Source organism: Bombina bombina, chromosome 4, assembly GCF_027579735.1.
Source record: "Bombina bombina isolate aBomBom1 chromosome 4, aBomBom1.pri, whole genome shotgun sequence".
NCBI lineage: Eukaryota > Metazoa > Chordata > Amphibia > Anura > Bombinatoridae > Bombina > Bombina bombina.
Window position 1 is genome coordinate 586605986 of NC_069502.1, and position 23899 is coordinate 586629884.

The window sequence follows — 23899 nt, forward strand, 5'->3', positions numbered from 1 at the left end:
GTAATGCCTGTCTAAGAAGGCAAACCTTAGATACCGGTAATGATCTTTGTGAATCGGTATGTGAAGGTAAGCATCCTTTAAATCCACTGTGGTCATGTACTGATCCTTTTGGATCATGGGTAAGATTGTCCGAATAGTTTCCATTTTGAACGATGGAACTCTTAGGAATTTGTTTAGGATCTTTAAATCCAAGATTGGCCTGAAAGTTCCCTCTTTTTTGGGAACCACAAACAGGTTTGAGTAAAACCCTTGTCCTTGTTCCGACCGCGGAACCGGATGGATCACTCCCATTAATAACAGATCTTGTACACAGCGTAGAAACGCTTCTTTCTTTATCTGGTTTGTTGATAACCTTGACAGATGAAATCTCCCTCTTGGGGGAGAGAATTTGAAGTCTAGAAGGTATCCCTGAGATATGATCTCTAGCGCCCAGGGATCCTGAACATCTCTTGCCCAAGCCTGGGCGAAGAGAGAGAGTCTGCCCCCCACTAGATCCGGTCCCGGATCGGGGGCCCTCGATTCATGCTGTCTTAGGGGCAGCAGCAGGTTTCCTGGCCTGCTTGCCCTTGTTCCAGGACTGGTTAGGTTTCCAGCCTTGTCTGTAACGAGCAACGGCTCCTTCCTGTTTTGGTGCAGTGGAAGTTGGTGCTGCTCCTGCTTTGAAATTCCGAAAGGGACGAAAATTAGACTGTCTAGCCTTAGCTTTGGCTTTGTCTTGAGGCAGGGCGTGGCCCTTACCTCCTGTAATGTCAGCGATAATTTCTTTCAAACCGGGCCCAAATAAAGTTTGCCCTTTGAAAGGTATATTAAGTAATTTGGACTTAGAAGTTACATCAGCTGACCAGGATTTTAGCCACAGCGCCCTACGTGCCTGAATGGCGAATCCTGAGTTCTTAGCCGTAAGTTTGGTTAAATGTACTACGGCCTCCGAAATGAATGAATTAGCTAGTTTAAGGACTCTAAGCCTGTCCGTAATGTCGTCCAGCGTAGCTGAACTAAGGTTCTCTTCCAGAGACTCCATCCAAAATGCTGCCGCAGCCGTAATCGGCGCGATGCATGCAAGGGGTTGCAATATAAAACCTTGTTGAACAAACATTTTCTTAAGGTAACCCTCTAATTTTTTATCCATTGGATCTGAAAAAGCACAGCTATCCTCCACCGGGGTAGTGGTACGCTTAGCTAAGGTAGAAACTGCTCCCTCCACCTTAGGGACCGTTTGCCATAAGTCCCGTGTGGTGGCGTCTATTGGAAACATCTTTCTAAATATTGGAGGGGGTGAGAACGGCACACCGGGTCTATCCCACTCCTTAGTAACAATTTCAGTTAGTCTCTTAGGTATAGGAAAAACGTCAGTACTCGCCGGTACCGCAAAGTATTTATCCAACCTACACAATTTCTCTGGTATTGCAACAGTGTTACAATCATTAAGAGCCGCTAAAACCTCCCCTAGTAATACACGGAGGTTCTCCAATTTAAATTTAAAATTTGAAATATCTGAATCCAATCTGTTTGGATCAGAACCGTCACCCACAGAATGAAGCTCTCCGTCCTCATGCTCTGCAAGCTGTGACGCAGTATCAGACATGGCTCTAGTATTATCAGCGCACTCTGTTCTCACCCCAGAGTGATCACGCTTGCCCCTTAGTTCTGGTAATTTAGCCAAAACTTCAGTCATAACAGTAGCCATATCTTGTAATGTTATCTGTAATGGCCGCCCAGATGTACTAGGCGTCACAATATCATGCACCTCCCGGGCGGGAGATGCAGGTACTGACACGTGAGGCGAGTTAGTCGGCATAACTCTCCCCTCGCTGATTGGTGAAATTTGTTCAATTTGTACAGATTGGCTTTTATTTAAAGTAGCATCAATACAGTTAGTACATAAATTTCTATTGGGCTCCACCTTGGCATTGGAACAAATGACACAGGTATCTTCCTCTCTTATTTAACAAAAACGTACTGTGCCTCAAGAAGCACTAAACGATTAAATGACAGTTGAAATAATGAACTGAAAAACTGTTATAGCATCAATCCTTGAAAACAACACAACTTTTAGCAAAGGTTTGTTCCCATTAGTAAAGTAACAATAATTAAATTTGAAACGTAAAAATTACAGAGCAACGTTTTTAATCACAGTCAATATATATAAGTCTCACAGCTCTGCTGAGAGAATCTACCTCCCTTCAAAGAAGTTTGAAGACCCCCGAGTTCTGTTAGAGATGAACCGGATCATGCAGGAAATACAAGAGTAACTGACTGGAAATTTTTGATGCGTAGCAAAGAGCGCCAAAAACGGCCCCTCCCCCTCACACACAGCAGTGAGAGAGAAACGAAACTGTCACAATTAAAACAAGCAACTGCCAAGTGGAAAAATAATGCCCAAACATTTATTCACTCAGTACCTCAGAAAATGCAAACGATTCTACATTCCAGCAAAAACGTTTAACATAATAAATACCTATTAAAAGGTTTAATGTACTTTTTACAGAGTAATTCCAGTGAAGTACCATCCCCAGAATACTGAAGTGTAGAGTATACATACATGTCATTATAACGGTATGGCAGGATTTTCTCATCAATTCCATTCAGAAATAAAAAACTGCTACATACCTCAATGCAGATTCATCTGCCCGCTGTCCCCTGATCTGAAGCTTTTACCTCCCTCAGATGGCCGAGAAACAGCAATATGATCTTAACTACTCCGGTTAAAATCATAGTAAAAACTCTGGTAGATTCTTCTTCAAACTCTGCCAGAGAGGCAATAACACGCTCCGGTGCTATTGTAAAATAACAAACTTTTGATTGAAGTTATAAAAACTAAGTATAATCACCATAGTCCTCTCACACATCCTATCTAGTCGTTGGGTGCAAGAGAATGACTGGAAGTGACGTAGAGGGGAGGAGCTATATGCAGCTCTGCTGGGTGAATCCTCTTGCATTTCCTGTTGGGGAGGAGTTATATCCCAGAAGTAATGATGACCCGTGGACTGATCACACATAACAGAAGAAAACATGATTTTCATGCAGGACAATGCTCCATCACACGCGTCAAAGTACTCCACAGCGTGGCTGGCAAGAAAGGGTATAAAAGAAGAAAATCTAATGACATGGCCTCCTTGTTCACCTGATCTGAACCCCATTGAGAACCTGTGGTCCATCATCAAATGTGAGATTTACAAGGAGGGAAAACAGTACACCTCTCTGAACAGTGTCTGGGAGGCTGTGGTTGCTGCTGCACGCAATGTTGATGGTGAACAGATCAAAACACTGACAGAATCCATGGATGGCAGGCTTTTGAGTGTCCTTGCAAAGAAAGGTGGCTATATTGGTCACTGATTTGTTTTGTTTTGTTTTTGAATGTCAGAAATGTATATTTGTGAATGTTGAGATGTTATATTGGTTTCACTGGTAAAAATAAATAATTGAAATGGGTATATATTTGTTTTTTGTTAAGTTGCCTAATAATTATGCACAGTAATAGTCACCTGCACACACAGATATCCCCCTAAAATAGCTATAACTAAAAACAAACTAAAAACATAATTTATGCTTACCTGATAAATTCCTTTCTTCTGTTGTGTGATCAGTCCACGGGTCATCATTACTTCTGGGATATAACTCCTCCCCAACAGGAAATGCAAGAGGATTCACCCAGCAGAGCTGCATATAGCTCCTCCCCTCTACGTCAGTCCCAGTCATTCGACCAAGAATCAACGAGAAAGGAGTAACCAAGGGTGAAGTGGTGACTGGAGTATAATTTAAAAGATATTTACCTGCCTTAAAACAGGGCGGGGCCGTGGACTGATCACACAACAGAAGAAAGGAATTTATCAGGTAAGCATAAATTATGTTTTCTTCTGTTATGTGTGATCAGTCCACGGGTCATCATTACTTCTGGGATACCAATACCAAAGCAAAAGTACACGGATGACGGGAGGGATAGGCAGGCTCATTATACAGAAGGAACCACTGCCTGAAGAACCTTTCTCCCAAAAATAGCCTCCGAAGAAGCAAAAGTGTCAAATTTGTAAAATTTGGAAAAAGTATGAAGCGAAGACCAAGTTGCAGCCTTGCAAATCTGTTCAACAGAGGCCTCATTCTTAAAGGCCCAAGTGGAAGCCACAGCTCTAGTGGAGTGAGCTGTAATTCTTTCAGGAGGCTGCTGTCCAGCAGTCTCATAGGCTAAACGTATTATGCTACGAAGCCAAAAAGAGAGAGAGGTAGCAGAAGCTTTTTGACCTCTCCTCTGTCCAGAATAAACGACAAACAGGGAAGAAGTTTGGCGAAAATCTTTAGTCGCCTGCAAGTAGAACTTGAGGGCACGAACTACATCCAGATTGTGTAGAAGACGTTCCTTCTTTGAAGAAGGATTTGGACACAAGGATGGAACAACAATCTCTTGATTGATATTCCTGTTAGTGACTACCTTAGGTAAGAACCCAGGTTTAGTACGCAGAACTACCTTGTCTGAGTGAAAAATCAGATAAGGAGAATCACAATGTAAGGCTGATAACTCAGAGACTCTTCGAGCCGAGGAAATAGCCATTAAAAACAGAACTTTCCAAGATAACAATTTTATATCAATGGAATGAAGGGGTTCAAACGGAACACCCTGTAAAACGTTAAGAACTAAGTTTAAACTCCATGGCGGAGCAACAGCTTTAAACACAGGCTTGATCCTAGCTAAAGCCTGACAAAAGGCCTGGACGTCTGGATTTTCTGACAGACGCCTGTGTAACAAGATGGACAGAGCTGAAATCTGTCCCTTTAATGAACTAGCTGATAAACCCTTTTCTAAACCTTCTTGTAGAAAGGACAATATCCTAGCGATCCTAACCTTACTCCAGGAGTAACCTTTGGATTCGCACCAGTATAGGTATTTACGCCATATTTTATGGTAAATCCTTCTGGTAACAGGCTTCCTAGCCTGTATCAGGGTATCAATAACCGACTCAGAAAAACCACGTTTTGATAAAATCAAGCGTTCAATTTCCAAGCAGTCAGCTTCAGAGAAGTTAGATTTTGATGTTTGAATGGACCCTGTATCAGAAGGTCCTGTCTTAGAGGTAGAGACCAAGGCGGACAGGATGACATGTCCACTAGATCTGCATACCAAGTCCTGCGTGGCCATGCAGGCGCTATTAGAATCACTGATGCTCTCTCCTGTTTGATTTTGGCAATCAATCGAGGAAGCAGCGGGAAGGGTGGAAACACATAAGCCATCCCGAAGTTCCAAGGTGCTGTCAAAGCATCTATCAGAACCGCTCCCGGATCCCTGGATCTGGACCCGTAGAGAGGAAGTTTGGCGTTCTGGCGAGACGCCATGAGATCTATCTCTGGTTTGCCCCAACGTCGAAGTATTTGGGCAAAGACCTCCGGATGAAGTTCCCACTCCCCCGGATGAAAAGTCTGGCGACTCAAGAAATCCGCCTCCCAGTTCTCCACTCCCGGGATGTGGATTGCTGACAGGTGGCAAGAGTGAGACTCTGCCCAGCGAATTATCTTTGATACTTCCATCATTGCTAGGGAGCTTCTTGTCCCTCCCTGATGGTTGATGTAAGCTACAGTCGTGATGTTGTCCGACTGAAACCTGATGAACCCCCGAGTTGTTAATTGGGGCCAAGCCAGAAGGGCATTGAGAACTGCTCTCAATTCCAGGATGTTTATTGGAAGGAGACTCTCCTCCTGATTCCATAGTCCCTGAGCCTTCAGAGAATTCCAGACAGCGCCCCAACCTAGTAGGCTGGCGTCTGTTGTTACAATTGTCCAGTCTGGCCTGCTGAATGGCATCCCCCTGGACAGGTGTGGCCGATAAAGCCACCATAGAAGAGAATTTCTGGTCTCTTGATTCAGATTCAGAGTAGGGGACAAATCTGAGTAATCCCCATTCCACTGACTTAGCATGCACAATTGCAGCGGTCTGAGGTGTAGGCGTGCAAAAGGTACTATGTCCATTGCCGCTACCATTAAGCCGATCACCTCCATGCATTGAGCTACTGACGGGTGTTGAATGGAATGAAGGACACGGCATGCATTTTGAAGCTTTGTTAACCTGTCTTCTGTCAGGTAAATCTTCATTTCTACAGAATCTATAAGAGTCCCCAAGAATGGAACTCTTGTGAGAGGAAAAAGAGAACTCTTCTTTTCGTTCACTTTCCATCCATGCGACCTTAGAAATGCCAGAACTAACTCTGTATGAGACTTGGCAGTTTGAAAGCTTGAAGCTTGTATTAGAATGTCGTCTAGGTACGGAGCTACCGAAATCCCTCGCGGTCTTAGTACCGCCAGAAGGGAACCCAGAACCTTTGTGAAGATTCTTGGAGCCGTAGCCAATCCGAATGGAAGAGCTACAAACTGGTAGTGCCTGTCTAAGAAGGCAAACCTTAGATACCGGTGATGATCTTTGTGAATCGGTATGTGAAGGTAAGCATCTTTTAAATCCACTGTGGTCATGTACTGACCCTTTTGGATCATGGGTAAGATTGTCCGAATAGTTTCCATTTTGAACGATGGAACTCTTAGGAATTTGTTTAGAATCTTTAAATCTAAGATTGGCCTGAAAGTTCCCTCTTTTTTGGGAACCACAAACAGGTTTGAGTAGAACCCTTGTCCTTGTTCCGACCGCGGAACCGGATGGATCACTCCCATTAATAACAGATCTTGTACACAGCGTAGAAACGCTTCTTTCTTTATCTGGTTTGTTGACAACCTTGACAGATGAAATCTCCCTCTTGGGGGAGATAATTTGAAGTCTAGAAGGTATCCCTGAGATATGATCTCTAGCGCCCAGGGATCCTGAACATCTCTTGCCCAGGCCTGGGCGAAGAGAGAAAGTCTGCCCCCCACTAGATCCGGTCCCGGATCGGGGGCTCTCGGTTCATGCTGTCTTTGGGGCAGCAGCCGGTTTCCTGGCCTGCTTGCTCTTGTTCCAGGACTGGTTAGGCTTCCAGCCTTGCCTGTAACGAGCAACAGCTCCCTCCTGTTTTGGTGCAGTGGAGGTTGATGCTGCTCCTGTTTTGAAATTCCGAAAGGGACGAAAATTAGACTGTCTAGCCTTAGCTTTGGCTTTGTCTTGAGGTAGGGCGTGGCCCTTACCTCCTGTAATGTCAGCGATAATTTCTTTCAAACCGGGCCCAAATAAAGACTGCCCCTTGAAAGGTATATTAAGTAATTTGGACTTAGAAGTAACATCAGCTGACCAGGATTTTAGCCACAGCGCCCTACGTGCCTGTATGGCGAATCCTGAGTTCTTAGCCGTAAGTTTGGTTAAATGTACTACGGCCTCCGAAATGAATGAATTAGCTAGTTTAAGGACTCTAAGCCTGTCCGTAATGTCGTCTAGCGTAGATGAACTAAGGTTCTCTTCCAGAGACTCAATCCAAAATGCAGCCGCAGCCGTAATCGGCGCGATACATGCAAGGGGTTGCAATATAAAACCTTGTTGAACAAACATTTTCTTAAGGTAACCCTCTAATTTTTTATCCATTGGATCTGAAAAAGCACAGCTATCCTCCACCGGGATAGTGGTACGCTTAGCTAAAGTAGAAACTGCTCCCTCCACCTTAGGGACCGTTTGCCATAAGTCCCGAGTGGTGGTGTCTATTGGAAACATCTTTCTAAATATTGGAGGGGGTGAGAACGGCACACCGGGTCTATCCCACTCCTTAGTAACAATTTCAGTTAGTCTCTTAGGTATAGGGAAAACGTCAGTACTCGCCGGTACCGCAAAGTATTTATCCAACCTACACAGTTTCTCTGGTATTGCAACGGTGTTACAATCATTGAGAGCTGCTAAGACCTCCCCTAGTAATACACGGAGGTTCTCCAATTTAAATTTAAAATTTGAAATATCTGAATCCAATCTGTTTGGATCAGAACCGTCACCTACAGAATGAAGCTCTCCGTCCTCATGCTCTGCAAGCTGTGACGCAGTATCAGACATGGCCCTAGTATTGTCAGCGCACTCTGTTCTCACCCCAGAGTGATCACGCTTGCCTCTTAGTTCTGGTAATTTAGACAAAACTTCAGACATAACAGTAGCCATATCTTGTAATGTTATCTGTAATGGCCGCCCAGATGTACTAGGCGCCATAATATCACGCACCTCCCGGGCGGGAGATGCAGGTACTGCCGCGTGAGGCGAGTTAGTCGGCATAACTCTCCCCTCGCTGTTTGGTGAAATTTGTTCAAATTGTACAGATTGACTTTTATTTAAAGTAGCATCAATACAGTTAGTACATAAATTTCTATTGGGCTCCACCTTGGCATTGGAACAAATGACACAGATATCTTCCTCTGAGTCAGACATGTTTAACACACTAGCAATAAACTTGCAACTTGGTTATAATCTTTTTTAGCAAAAACGTACTGTGCCTCAAAGAGGTACTAAACGATTAAATGACAGTTGAAATAATGAACTGAAAAACAGTTATAGCATCAAACTTTAAAACAACACAACTTTTAGCAAAGGTTTGTTCCCATTAGAAAAATAACAATAATTAAATTTGACATAAAAATTACAGAGCAACGTTTTTATTCACAGTCAATATAAAATTCTCACAGCTCTGCTGAGAGAATCTACCTCCCTCCAAAGAAGTTTGAAGACCCCTGAGATCTGTCAGAGATGAACCGGATCATGCAGGAAATATAAGAGTAACTGACTGGAATTTTTTGATGCGTAGCAAAGAGCGCCAAAAACGGCCCCTCCCCCTCAAACACAGCAGTGAAGAGAAACGAAACTGTCACAATTAAAACCAAACAACTGCCAAGTGGAAAATAATGCCCAAATATTTATTCACTCAGTACCTCAGAAATGTAAACGATTCTACATTCCAGCAAAAACGTTTAACATGATAAATACTTATTAAAAGGATTAGTGACTTTTAACAGAGTAGTTCCGGTGAAATACCATCCCCAGAATACTGAAGTGTATACATACATGTCATTATAACGGTATGGCAGGATTTTCTCATCAATTCCATTCAGAAAATAAAAACTGCTACATACCTCAATGCAGATTCATCTGCCCGCTGTCCCCTGATCTGAAGCTTTTACCTCCCTCAGATGGCCGAGAACAGCAATATGATCTTAACTACTCCGGTTAAAATCATAGTAAAAAAACTCTGGTAGATTCTTCCTCAAACTCTGCCAGAGAAGTAATAACACGCTCCGGTGCTATTGTAAAATAACAAACTTTTGATTGAAGTCATAAAAACTAAGTATAATCACCATAGTCCTCTCACACATCCTATCTAGTCGTTGGGTGCAAGAGAATGACTGGGACTGACGTAGAGGGGAGGAGCTATATGCAGCTCTGCTGGGTGAATCCTCTTGCATTTCCTGTTGGGGAGGAGTTATATCCCAGAAGTAATGATGACCCGTGGACTGATCACACATAACAGAAGAAAACTACTTCCAAAACTATTCAGCTTTGACATTAATGAGTTTTTTGGGTTCATTGAGAACATGGTTGTTGTTCAATAATAAAATGAATCCTCAAAAATACAACTTGCCTAATAATTCTGCACTCCCTGTATTGTAAGATGGTTATGAATGAAGAAACATAGTTCTGAAATGTAGGATGACAAAAAATAGCACAGCTAGCTGCTCTGTCCCGGTGAGCATACATCTGTCTGTCTGTCAATGTAAGGAATGGCAGCACTTACTAAAGATCCCTGCTAGGTTCCCCACCTGTATATAAGAAGTAATTCAATGCCAACATTCTGTCAGTTAAAGGGAAACTGACAAAGGTTTGTTTTATGTGACATGATCTTAAAATATTGTAAGTGCATTTTAAAAACTAATGCTTGCTTGCCCATGACGATGAGATATTGTAGACATACTTAATTGATGTTTGTACTATGAACATATAAATATGAAATTTTGTGTTACTTATTAAAAACTAGATTACAAGTGCTGTAAAGGACATAGGAATTTAAAGTATTCATAATTCTTTGGGTTTAGCACAGTTGGTCTAATGCAGTGCGAGTGATAACTATTTTTTTACAGTGTGCCGCATAGTAATCTATGGGGAGAAGTTATCTTGCTCACACGCTAACTATTTTCTTTTAACTTGTAGTACCAACACTAATGCAGCCACAATACATTTTTACTTTAAACTCAGTTAGCACGCAAGTGAAAAAATAATTTAGCGCACCACTTGTAATATGACTCTAAATGGGAACATTCAACTTTGAAAATAAATATAAAAAATGATATTAGTTAAATATAAAGCAATAGACAGAATAAGACACAACGTCATGACTGCTGTAAAGCAAAATGGACATAGGCTTACCTCACTTCTGCAGGAGGACTTTGGGAATAGGGGTTTGCAGAACAAGCAAGAATCTTTACCACTGATCCAGGGTGATATGTTTCTAAAATGTGAATAGCTGTGGGATAGACAGGCTCCTCAAAGGCAAGCTCTATGTAATCATTACTGACGAAGTTTGGTGATATCCTTTTAAATGGTAGAGGGGTACTGGGACATTTTGTCCACCAGTTTCCGTATGCCCTAAACACGGCAGTCTGAGTGAAATCCCCTGAACTTGGATACACATTGGGGGAGCCCGCTAAGTTCCACATGGTGTATGACATGCTGTTTTCACTTCCATAGTGGGAGCTGAAATCCAACACTTCTTTGGCATACTGCACAGCTTCAGTGGACATAGGCAGAGCACGGCTGTTTGATTCAATAGCTCTACGGCTGTTGAGCATTTCCCCCCTACTAGTTAACCGGGCCCGGCGCCTGAGGCATATATAGTAAAACATACTCAGGACAGTTAGCATGGGAAACCAAGATGACATGGAGCTCCAATAGACTATGCTGTTGAATGGAGAGGTATCCTCTGTGGTTTGTGGTAATTGGCATATGTCCTAGAAAACACATTCCTGTAGAGAGCAAACAAATGAAAGGCAAGTGAGAACAAGTATTAAATCATAACATGTCACTTTAACCCAACCTGCACAACTAAATTCATTCTTAAACATCAATCAATCAATCAATGGTGGCGTATTCTGAGGGCAAGATTTATCATGAGGTAAATGCCCCAATCAGTTGCGCCTGCAACTGACATTTATGAAGCAGCGGTTTAAACCCTCTCCGGATGAAAATCACCACAGATTCATTTGACTGGGGTGATTAACAAACCTTAATCTCACGCAATTGGTTGCATGAGGGTAGAGGGGCAGACTTGCACATGTGTTCCCTGGTGCAATGATAAATATGGGGAAGAAATTTGCCACACAATTTACAATAAGTTGCGGACATGTGAATCCTGTCCGCTTGCAAATTCATAAAAACTTTTTTTCCCTGAAAGTACAATATTCGAATTCAAACTTTTCACAAAAAAGATTAGAATAATGGACAAAATAATAAAATTCATTCCCTCTGTGACAATATCTCTTGCATTATTCCTACACAAACAACATTGCTGCCGCCTCACTGTGGCTATGGCAACACTGGAGCTGCAATATTTGCTAGCTACTTTATTGTCGATGTCTGACATTCTTCATGGCAGCCATGTTTAGATTACAAAAGGCTGTTATCTATGCATATTTAGTTAAAAAAAAAAAAAAACTAGATAGATAAAACTGTTATAACATTTTGCTACAATGTACCTGCATCTAAAAAATGCACAAGTTATATGAGATATTGAAACACAGGATTGCAGTGGAGACTTTATCATTTATTCCCTTTTTTTCCTATTTCTTTATTTACACAAAAATGTGAACAATGAACGGTATTTGAGGATTTATATTTGTTTAATATTTAGTACATTTTGTTGGCATTCTTTCTCACTTTATAATCACAACACTTGTGAACCCTGGAGACTCACACTAATCTACTAGGGTACTGAGTGAATTAGCACTAACCATCAGGTTCTTTCAAGTCATTGAGTAGCAGCGGCATCATCCAAAATAGACTCATGGGGTTTGTAAGCACTTACATGACTTCATCACCATACTGAAGAAATGTTAACCTTAACCTTAGACATCTAATTGCAGAAGGGTCATCATAATAAAATTATAAAAATAAAATAAACCCGAACAACACATTTATTCTCATTAAACCAAGTATAATGCAATTTTTTTCTAAAATCATCGAATATTTAAATCCATAATTAACAAATACATTTCTTTCAGAACAATCAAAACAATAGTTCAAAACAGTTTGCATTATTTACCAAAACCCTTTATGGAATAATGGTAATGAGCATTAGAGCCACTTCTGATATTTTGTGGAGGGATGTAAGCATAAAACACAGAGGTGTGGGACAATAAGCCTGAGGCATAGCCAACAGATACTATTCTCTTAAATCAGAGTGATAGCATGGAGCAGGCATGTACTACTGAGTTACCAACATAATATTACTAACTACCAAACTCTTATATAGAACAAACAACAAGACTATTCTTAGGGTATATGTCAAAGCAAGTGCATGTGCTGAAAACACATTGGCAAGAGAGCTATTAATACTTAATATCTACACAGGGAAACAAATAGCTTTTCCCTCCAAAGTTTCTGTCTTTTGAATCTTTCACTTTCTGACATAACTTTGTATTTTTCAGTTAACACACACTAAGCTTTGCTTTGTTACTATTTTAAGAACATGTTGGGTTTTTTTGCACTTTCCCTTTACTATTAAAGGGACAGGAAAGTCAAAGAATCAGAGCATGCCATTTTAAGAGACTTAAATTCACTTCTATTTTCAAATGTGCTTTGTTCTCTTGGTATCCCTTGTTGAAAAATAATACACACATATCCTACACTAGTGCGAGCTGCTGCTAATCGGTGCCTGCACACATTTGTCTTTTGTGATTGGCTAATTAGATGTGTTCATCTTGCTGCCAGTAGTGCAACGCTGTTTCTTCAGCAAAGGATAACAAAAGAACAAAGAAAATTTGATAATGGAAGTAAATTGGAAAGTTATTTAAAATTGTATGTTCTATCCTAATCATGAAAGAAAATGTTGGGGTTTCCTGTCCCTTTAACCCACGACCAAAGACCATTTCCACTAGAAGGCCTCTATATGGAAGCAGCAAAATACAGCCCTGGTGTTTATGTTAATTAAACACAAAACAATTCTATCATTCCTATAAAAAGCATTATTTAAATATGCTGTAAATATATTTGCAAGAAACAATGAGAAGTTAGAGCAGCATATTTTGAATGTAACATACATTTTATGTGTGTAGAAGAAACCTCTTAATGGCTAATAAGGAAAGCACCCACTGATCTAATGTTAGAGAGTGACATGCCCACAAATACATAAATGGTACCATCGCCCAAATCCAGAATTCCAAAATCTAGACTTTTTCATTAATATTTTTTAAAAATAACATTATTAGTTTGTTTTGTGTCCTATATAGTTTATATTTATTTATAATAACTATCAAATTACAATGCCCTCTTTTTCATGTAACAAGGGAAAATGTTTCAGTATCAAATGAACTGCTTGTTTAAAAAGGGATATGAAAACACACGTTCTTTTGTGATTCAGAAACCGCATCCAATTTGTTTCTATTACCAAATTTGCTTTGTTCCCATTAAATTCTTTGTGGAAGAGATACCTAGGTAGGTGTCTGGAGCACTTAATGGCAGGAAATAGTTGCAATCTAGTGCGCTTGCAAATTGATAACATTCTTGCAAAACTGCTGCCATATAGTGCTCCAGACCCGTGTACACACCTGAGCTTACTTCCCTGCTTTTCAACAAAAGATACCAAAAAATTAAGAAAATTTGATAATAGAAGAAAATTGTTTCAAATTGTATGCTCTATCTGAATCAAGAAAGAAAACAAAAATGGGTTTCATGTCAGTTCAATAAACATTAACAAAAAAGCTTCTAGTAAAAGTTATTAGATTTTCAGCAGCATACGCACATATGCTGTGAGGGCCGTGCACCAATATTCAACACCATTCCTACTCAGAGAGCTAGAGGTAGTGTGTATTGTGTCATACAAGCCCCTGCTGACTCTCTGAGAAGGTGTGCTGTTTAAACACTGGTGCATATGCGTGTATACCGCTGAACACCAGCATTTTTGCTGACAAAAAATATTTGTTTGCCTATGGAAGTATAATGCAATGACGCTTCTATTTAAAATGAAAATGCACATTTCAATGTGGACCTTTCTATCCATTTAAATCAAGATGTAATGAATCTAGAATCTTACCTTACCATTAGGGGCCCTGTGATTACAAGACATTTCTGTATTGTTGCTATATAATAACATATCAGCCAAGTCTAAAAGCCTTTAAAACAAATGAACATGCTTTTTACTGAAATTATTGTTAAAAAGCCAAATACCGACAACCATTTGCCTTATTTGGAGCAGCCATCCTGTGCTTTAGTCTGTAAAAAACAAGGCTAGCCACTGTCATTATGTTAGAACAGAGTACATTGTTTTTCAGTTATCATATGGTAAGACTTTGTATCCAACAGCGCTTAAGAAAGTCGACCTCTGGCTCCTAAAATGAATGGGTCCCTAGTCACCCATAGGTGGATGGATATAGCAAAAGTGTATAGTTTTAGGAGCGCCTAAACTAAGGCCAGGTCTGGTATAATAAAATCGTTGGCCGGAGTTATAGAGCAAATATAAATTATATAGTAAATATTAGATTAAAAAGTTTAATAACATATATTAGTCTGTACACAATAAAAAGATCAAAAATGTATCACTTAAACACAATATTACATGGATCCATGAAAAAATAAATTAAATGGTGTTAGGATTAAAATCAAAAAGTGGTGTTGGGGTAGAAACTGATAGTAACTGCTCTGCAGTGTACAATAGAAAAATACAATAATAAATACAATGATAAGTGCAATTGAGTAAGTACAATATGGTGGTTATCAATTAGATCAAATGACAATATGAGAATAAAAGAAACAAAAGAAAAAATTAATTAAATGAAATAGTTCATAGTGGTAATTGTGTTGTAATGACTCAAAATCCCTCCTGGGTGTAGTAAAAGTAAAGTCTCAGAATCCCTCCTGGGTGCGGTGTAATAGAATCACTTCACAAAATGTTCCAAAGTCAAAAAATTGGGTGAATTACATGGTGATCTTATTACAAAGCAGGCACGCTCAGTATTTGAATTACATTACGATATATATGATACCCATTACAATTTAACTTTGATAGGGTATTCGATACTCTGCAATCAGTTTGACAAAGGGTTTATTTAGTGGACACAGTTCACAGCCTTAGGTGTCATTTCTATACTGACAGGATTGAACAGTTAATCAAAACGCTTCAAAGAACCAGCCTTTTAATTAAGACTTTGAACACATTTGGCTACACAGTGCTTTATATATAGTAATATAATCTATATATTACCTAAATAAATGTACCAGCTCTTTATTTGTGGGTAATACACAATGCAGTAACTTGCATTTATATCATACAGATGTAATATAACCAATAACAGTGTGTAGCAATAGGAGATCACTCAATATTTGTCTTTGTAGTAAATTTATTGCATATCCTGCAGTGTTTAGATCATTACTCTAGGAAGTACTCCACTAGCATTACGGTAAAAGACTGTGGTATTTGGTATCATAACCAGAGATATTGTACGGAGTGGATAGCCTCAATACAATACATCACATCTTGATATAATACTGTTTTAGGACTTATTTCCCACTGTTTGGGGGTTCAAATAAATAACCAAAAACAGTAGGAGAGTTTTATCCACCATTTGTAAGCTGCCACCATCGTTAGTACCAATACTTTTAGTACCAATATATATTAGCAGTCTTAGATTGTAAAGTTCAAGTAGAAATTTTATAGCTCCAATATATATCACTCACTATATATAGATCATAAATAACATATATGAGTATAATAATTTAGAAACTATTGTGAGCCACATAGGCCCAAGAGGCTACAGATTTGTATATCAGCTCTTGAGTAAATTTCTCATTTACAATCTACTGCTCCAAGTACTACCAAGATCTACTGTTACTTTTTTAGCATAATAAAAACATGCTGTTTATTCACAAAGCACAGTGAGAGTGTTTTTAACTCTTTAGGGCAGTATTATCATCCACAAAAGCTGTCTTTTTTAAAAAACGATATTAATAAAAGTTAATTTTTAACATACAATATCTCTTTAGTTTCTCAAGGCACAGTAACCTAATTAAAATTACCAATATAGATGTTCTAACAGTGCACATAAGCATTCTTTTTTTCTAATGACTAACCTGCCTCCACAGCAGGTGTAGTCATAAACTGTACTTAATTGTAACTTAGGTTAGGATTTATTTTACAGGTAATTTTGTAATTATTTTAACTAGGTAGCTATTAAATAGTTCTTAACTATTTAATAGCTATTGTACCTGGTTAAAATAAATACAAAGTTGCCTGTAAAATAAATATAAATCCTAAAATAGCTATAATATAATTATAATTTATATTGTAGCTATATTAGGGTTTATTTTACAGGTAAGTATTTAGCTTTAAATAGGAATAATTTATTTAATAAGAGTTAATTTATTTAGTTAGATTTAAATTATATTTAACTTAGGGGAGTGTTAGTGTTAGGGTAAGACTTAGCTTTAGGGGTTAATACATTTATTAGAGTAGCGGTGAGGTCCGGTCGGCAGATTAGGGGTTAAAACTTGAAGTTAGGTGTCGGCGATGTTAGGGAGGGCAGATTAGGGGTTAATACTATTTATTATAGGGTTAGTGAGGCGGATTAGGGGTTAATACATTTATTATAGTAGCGGTGAGGTCCAGTCGGCAGATTAGGGGTTAATTATTGTAGGTAGCTGGCGGCGACATTGTGGGGGGCAGATTAGGGGTTAATAAATATAATATAGGGGTCAGCGGTGTTAGGGGCAGCAGATTAGGGGTACATAGGGATAACGTAGGTGGCGGCGGTGTGCAGTCGGCAGATTAGGGGTTAAAAAAATTTATTAGAGTGGCGGCGATGTGGGGGGGCCTCGGTTTAGGGGTACATAGGTAGTTTATGGGTGTTAGTGTACTTTAGAGCACAGTAGTTAAGAGCTTTATGAACCGGCGTTAGCCCAGAAAGCTCTTAACTCCTGACTTTTTTCTGCGGCTGTTAGATCGTTAGATTTCTAATGCTCACTTCAGCCAAGACTCTATATACCAGCATTAGAAAGATCCCATTGAAAAGATAGGATATCCAAATGGCGTAGGGGGATCTGCGGTATGGAAAAGTCGCGGCTGCAAAGTGAGCGTTAGACCCTTTCCTGACTGACTCTAAATACCAGCGGTAGCCCAAAACCAGCGTTAGGAGCCCCTAACGCTGGTTTTGACGGCTAACGCCAAACTCTAAATCTAGCCGTAAGTTTCTTAAAATATATATATTTTGTTTAGCCAAATTAGTTAACAAACATGGATGTTTGTTTAAGCAAATAAAATATGTTGTAATGTTATTGTTTCAGTTGAATAAATCTATTTAAATTGTTATTATTAAGGTAATGATTATTTTTCTCCTTCCTAAGTACAACAGAAAAGTTGTCCAAATATGAATTATATTGATTAACCTATTAAACTGGGGATAAAAAAACTAATATGAAAAGTTGTTATTCTAAAAATCTTCATCTACTTGCATATTAAAATTATACCAGCAAGAATTATGTAGAAAACTATGATTTAAATCAAGCCTTACTGACTAGTGATTTAAATCGTGATTTAAATCGTGTATTAAATCAGTTTGATTTAAATCAAATCCACCCTGCTTGTAATATATGTAGTTATGAGTAGTCATACATTATATGACTCTACACAAAGTTCTGTCCACTACAGTCTAAACCAAACTATAATTAATTCTTAAAATAAATAAAAACTGTTATACAAAATATGCTCATTCAATAAGAAGTTTGTAGCATTGACATTTATTTTATGAGATCTTTGCTGCTTATGTTTTAGCATAATCATACCTTTTGTTTTATGTTTTATAATATGTATTTTTAACTGCTCTTTATACCACTAAGATATTTTCAAAAGGGAGACGCCCCTATATTAATTGAGCTTTATCTTATGTATGTGATTTTAATATTGCCTTTTTGGTATTAATAAAATAGTTTATATTATTTCTCTAGTACTCAATTGTTTATTTTTAGCGCTCCTTATTCTATAGTGATTCAAGTGAGTATTAGGATGGCTATACTCTGGGAAGGGTTAGTCTGAATAGGAGCAGTGCAAGTACATTTCTGTGCGCCCTGTTTTCTGTCCTTTGCTAATTTCTGTATCTCCTTCCCTTGCTCCTTTTGGATCCAGAACAGAGGCAGAACAGTTATGGAGGATGATATTTTTGCATGGAGAGATAAAATATTACAGGACATGGGTGATAACATACATGTTGAAACCAATACATCCCCTATAGATCTCGACTCTATTATGAAAAAAATAGAGGAAAATATGACTAGTGAGTAAAAAAAAAAAAAACTAATTTTCCTTAATAAATATATTAATAATAGCCTTATACCCAGGGGCCTGAGAGTAAAAAAGAACTGCATGTTTGAATTGAAAAGTAAATTTCCAAAAAATGGGATGAAGCCTTAGAAAAAATTTCCCTCACCCTGATGAATATACTTAAGAGATCTAGATAACATTCACTAGAGAACCTAGGGAATATTTCACAATCCAAAGACGAAATAATTCATCTAAAAGATGATAAACTCTTTAAAGAAAAAACAGAAAGGGGTTATGCAGAGACAAAGTACTTTGAATAAGGAACTACTAGAGACGAAATGGAGAAAATATAGGAGAGTTGAGAATGACTATCTAGATATGGGCAAATAGATACATATGGAAAGAGATATAGACACACTTGAACCTATGATTATACTAGAAAAAACAAACGCACAGGAATCACAGAGACATAGACGCTATAACAAGAACACTAGTATGAGATAAGATTCAAGACCAAAGTACACATATAAATAACAATAACTACAATACGCAAAGAAACAGAGACAATTGGCATAGAGAAGGCAGAACAGATTTTAGATATGACAATAGGCGAGATGACACATACCAAGGTGAATATGGATATTCTGAACATAGGGGTAGACAATTTGACAGATATGATCAAAGGAGGTGGTATGGATATAGAGATAATAGCTACTCAGAATATAATTAACATCACACGAATAATTGTAGAAGGAGAAGAGATATTATAACTTAAGGGAGAGGAAGTTCACCAGGGGGAGACAATATCAGACAAATAGGAACCCTGATTGGAATATAACCTACACAAATAGATTTGAGAGGCTTCCTGTGGAAACCAATACCCCAAGAATTTAAAATCATTTTTAGAGTGGAGCCCAATAGCACAAGGGTCATCCAGAAACCATATAGTCACAAATCTCCCTCCCGTAAGAAAAAGAAACAGAGAGGCACAAGAGGAGGAAGAAAGGGAAAGAGACACGAAGAGAACAAAGTAGAGGGCACTTCCGGGATATTCAACATGAGCAGTAGAGAACATTGACCAAAGAGGAAGAAACATAATTTATGCTTACCAGATAAATTCCTTTCGGATAGGGAGAGTACACGGCTTTGTTCCTTACTGTTGCTAAATACAACACCTGGCCACCAGAAGGAGGCAAAGACACCCAAGCTCCAGAGGACACTGAATGAATAACGGGAGGGAACAAAAAAGAAGAGGCAGACCCTATTCTGAGGGCACCACAGCCTGCAAAACGTTTCTCCTGAAAGCTGCTTCAGCCGAAGCAAAAACATCAAACTTGTAACATTTTGAAAAAGTATGTAAGGAGGACCAGGTAGCAGCCTTACAAATCTGTTCCATAGAGGCCTCATTCTTAAAGGCCCTAAGAGGAAGCCACTGCTCTAGTGGAATGAGCCGTTACCCTCTCAGGAGGACGATGTCCCACTGTCTCGTAAGCTAAGCTGATGACACTCGTTAACCAAAAAGATAGGGAAGTCGAAGAAGCCTTCTGCCCCTTATGCTTCCCAGAATAGACAACAAACAAACAAAGAGGAAGATTTTCTAAACTCCTTAGTAGCCTGAAGATAGAACTTCAATGCGCGAACCATATCCAAATTAGAAGATTGTCGTCCATTAGACTTGTTCTTCTTATCTTGAGGTAGGAAGGCATCCTTACCACCGGTAACCGTAGAAATAATGGAGTCCAGGCTTGGACCAATTAAAATCTTTCCCTTGAAGGGAAGAGAAAGGAGACTGGATTTTGAAGTCATATCTGCATACCAAGACTTCAACCAGAGTGCCCGGCAGGCTAGGATAGCAAAGCCAGAGGCCTTTGCATTTAGGCGAATAATTTGCATGTTTGCATCACAGATAAAAGAATTAGCAATTCTCAGAGCTTTGATTCTGTCTTAAATATCCTTGAGGGGAGACTCCACCTAAATGAGTTCTGACAAAGAGTCGCACCAGTAGGTAGCCGCTTCGGCAACTGCAGCCACAGTTAAAACAAAAATCCTGTATGTTGAAACATCTTTCTCAGAAAGGTTTCCATTTTCTTATCCATCAGCTCTCTGAACAAAGAATTATCCTCAAGAGGTATAGTAGTATGTTTAGCAAGCATACAGATTGCACCATCCAAATTAGGAATGGAGCCCCACAAATCCAGTTGAGAGTCCGAGACCGGGAACAACTTTTTAAAAGTAGACGAGGGGGAAAAGGAAGAACCAATTCTTTCCCATTCGTTCTTAATAATGTTCGCTATCTTAACCGGCACAGGAAAAGTCAAAGGGACTTTCCTGTCTTTGTAAACTCTAATTTAGGTATCATAGGTTCTTCAGGCAACGCAGATTCTGGAACCTCTAACGTAGACAGAACCTCCTTTAATAAAAAAAGTGCTCAATTTTAAATCTAAAGGATGGTTCCTCCACAACAGGAGGCTTAGACGCTAAGGACTCCGACCAAGAAAGTTCACCCTCTGAAGCTACAGAGGTTAACTCATCTACGGATAACTTGGACATAATAGTTAAATCAGATAAATATTTAGACGACTCCGGGTCAGGAGAGCTATGTTTAACCTTTCTCTTGCGATTGTTAGAGCGAGGTAATGCACTGAGGGTCGCAGACACCGCAGTTTGTAACTGCACGGCAAAGTCCAGAGGAAGAAGGCCCCCTCCGGATGGAGGATTAGATGTGCTACGGGGAACTGCATGTGGAGTGGATAATGTAGCAAGGGTAGTAATCTCACAGGACGCCAAGTCCTGAGAGGTAGATGGCTCAGAGGGACTAAGAGCCTTAGCAGGCTTGTCTCCCTTCTTAGACTTTATAACTGTGTTAATGCATGTGGAACATAATTGAGTGGGCGAGAAAACCACAAACTCCTCACAATATAAACAGGTATGATTTAGCACAGAAGGAGTACCTTCTAACATGTCAGAGTCCTCCATAGCTAAGGTTATACCCGTTGAAGGACACAAAAACATTTTTTATTATAGAAAACTGCACCTTTATACTCCTAATGGCTGGGGCACTTACCACCTCCTAGACCCAGACAGTTAACAGAGGAAACGCTCTCCTCAGGTTCAAGTCTCAGGCAGAATGGAGGAAATGAACATAGACCACACCCGGTCACATGGAGAGCAAGACAGTACTTTGCCTGTTATTACAAGTACAGCAAGTAATAGGAGCTGTGCAACAATTAAACAAAAAGAAACTTAAAAGTGAAACGTGTTTGTTCCAGCCAAAAACACACACAGTCTATCAGCCCAGGAAAAAAAAAAAACACAAAGCAGCATGTAAATAATTAATACACTGATTAATTAACCCCAACTGTTCAATAAACCCCCTTCAGAGAATATTAACCCGGGATCCTATCAAGGTATAAGGGAGCCACACTGTGACCCTGTTATAGCGTTTTATGTGTAAGCATTTTTATGATCTTACCTCCAGGATCCATGCTGTGGACAGAACACAGCCTCTCAAGTGTGACAGTCTTATAGCAGCGCTCCTGACATGGACTTGAGAGAAAGAAAGCAGGCAGTGAAACACGTCAAAACTGATTGCTTAGGAGCTGTTAGCAGTAGTTTGGATGGTTTCGCAGAAAAACTTTCCCTGCATCTCTAGACTCTAACTTTCATCAATACTCTCACTGAGATACCCTTTTTCAGGACTCTCCGAATCTTCTGACACTTCTCTGCCACCTCCTAATGTGATGAAAGGCAAAGAATTACTGGGGTAATGAGGAAGTGGGAGGGATATTTAAGCCTTTAGTTGGGGTGTTTCTGCCTCCTCCTAGTGGCCAGGTGTTGTATTCCCTAACAGTAAGGAATGAAGCTGTGGACTCTCCCTATCTTAGGAAGGAAAAAAAGTATTAAATCTAGGCACCTACAACAAGACTTTTAAACAAATTTAACACTCAAATACATATAAGTCAATACGTAAAGAAGCTAACTCTTAAGAGATTCTTTACAAAAAACCCTACTGAAAGAAATATAACACAGAATCTAACATATGCAAGTGAAGGGAAAACTAACCCTGAGATGAGACACACAGATCTTAAAACAAGTCCAATTTTTTCCTCTCAGATGAGAAAAGTAGGATCCTTGAACTATTCGAGAAATTAGTGCAGAAATAATTGAATAAATATACCACTAACAACCTGACTAGAAAAAAAGAAGAAGATTATTGAAAACCTCCAAAAAGATAAAGGGTTAACCATTAAGCCAGTGGATAAAAGGTGGAGGAGTAATGATACTGAAAAATATATAGATGAAGCTAACAGATGACTGAAGGATACAGACACATACCGTGAATTGAAACTAAATCCCACAAAAAAATTCTTACTAAGACTGACAGGAATCTTAGATATGGCAAAAGAAAAACATAATTTATGTAAGAACTTACCTGATAAATTAATTTCATATTGGCAAGAGCCCATGAGCTAGTGAAGTATGGGATATACAATCCTACCAGGAGGGGCAATGTTTCCCAAACCTCAAAATGCCTATAAATACACCCCTCACCACACCCACAATTCAGTTTAACGAATAGCCAAGTAGTGGGGTGATAAAGAAAGGAGGAAAAAGCATCAACAAAGGAATTTGGAAATAATTGTGCTTTATACAATAAATCATAACCAGCATAAAAAGGGTGGGTCTCATGAACTCTTGCCAATATGAAAGAAATTAATTTATCAGGTAAGTTCTTACATAAATTATGTTTTCTTTAATGTAATTGGCAAGAGTCCATAAGCTAGTGACGTATGGGATAGTAATACCCAAGATGTGGAACTCCACAGAAGAGTTACTAGAGTGAGGGATAAAATAATAACAGCCATTTTCCGCTGAAAAAAATAAATCCACAACCCAACATATAAGTTTATTCTCATAATGAAAAGAAAAAAACTCAAACATAAGCAGAGGAATCAAACTGAAACAGCTGCCTGAAAAACGTTTCTACCAAAAACTGCTTCCGAAGAAGCAAATACATCAAAATGGTAGAATTTAATAAATGTATGCAAAGAAGACCAAGTTGCTGCTTTGCAACTCTGATCAACTGAAGCTTCATTCTCAAAAGCCCACGAAGTGGAGACTGATCTAGTAGAATGAGCTGTAATTCTCTGAGGCGGGGCCTGACCTGACTCCGAATAAGCCTGATGAATCAAAAGCATTAACCAAGATGCCAAGGAAATGGCAGAAGCCTTCTGACCTTTCCTAGAACCAGAAAAGATAACAAATAGACTAGAAGTATTCCTGAAATCTTTAGTAGCTTCAACATAATATTTCAAAGCTCTTACCACATCCAAAGAATGTAAGGATCTCTCCAAAGAATTCTTAGGATTAGGACACAAAGAAGGGACAACAATTTCTCTATTAATGTTGTTAGAATTCACAACCTTAGGTAGAAATTTAAATGAAGTTCGCAAAACTGACTTATCCTGATGGAAAATCAGAAAAGGAGATTCACAAGAAAGAGCAGATAA

At 39.1% G+C, this 23899-nt stretch overlaps 1 protein-coding gene across 4 annotated transcripts in view; it reads right to left on the reverse strand.

The window, feature by feature from the left end:
- The window catches only part of FBXL4 (F-box and leucine rich repeat protein 4), a 323445-nt gene that overhangs the window by 243982 nt on the left and 55564 nt on the right, over positions 1-23899 (reverse strand). For all 4 annotated transcript variants that reach the window (XM_053710564.1, XM_053710565.1, XM_053710562.1 and 1 more), the window contains exon 2: positions 10295-10890. In XM_053710564.1, coding sequence (XP_053566539.1) covers positions 10295-10806 — 512 coding nt within the window. In that variant the 5' untranslated portion in view covers positions 10807-10890. The remainder of the gene's footprint in view (positions 1-10294; positions 10891-23899) is intronic.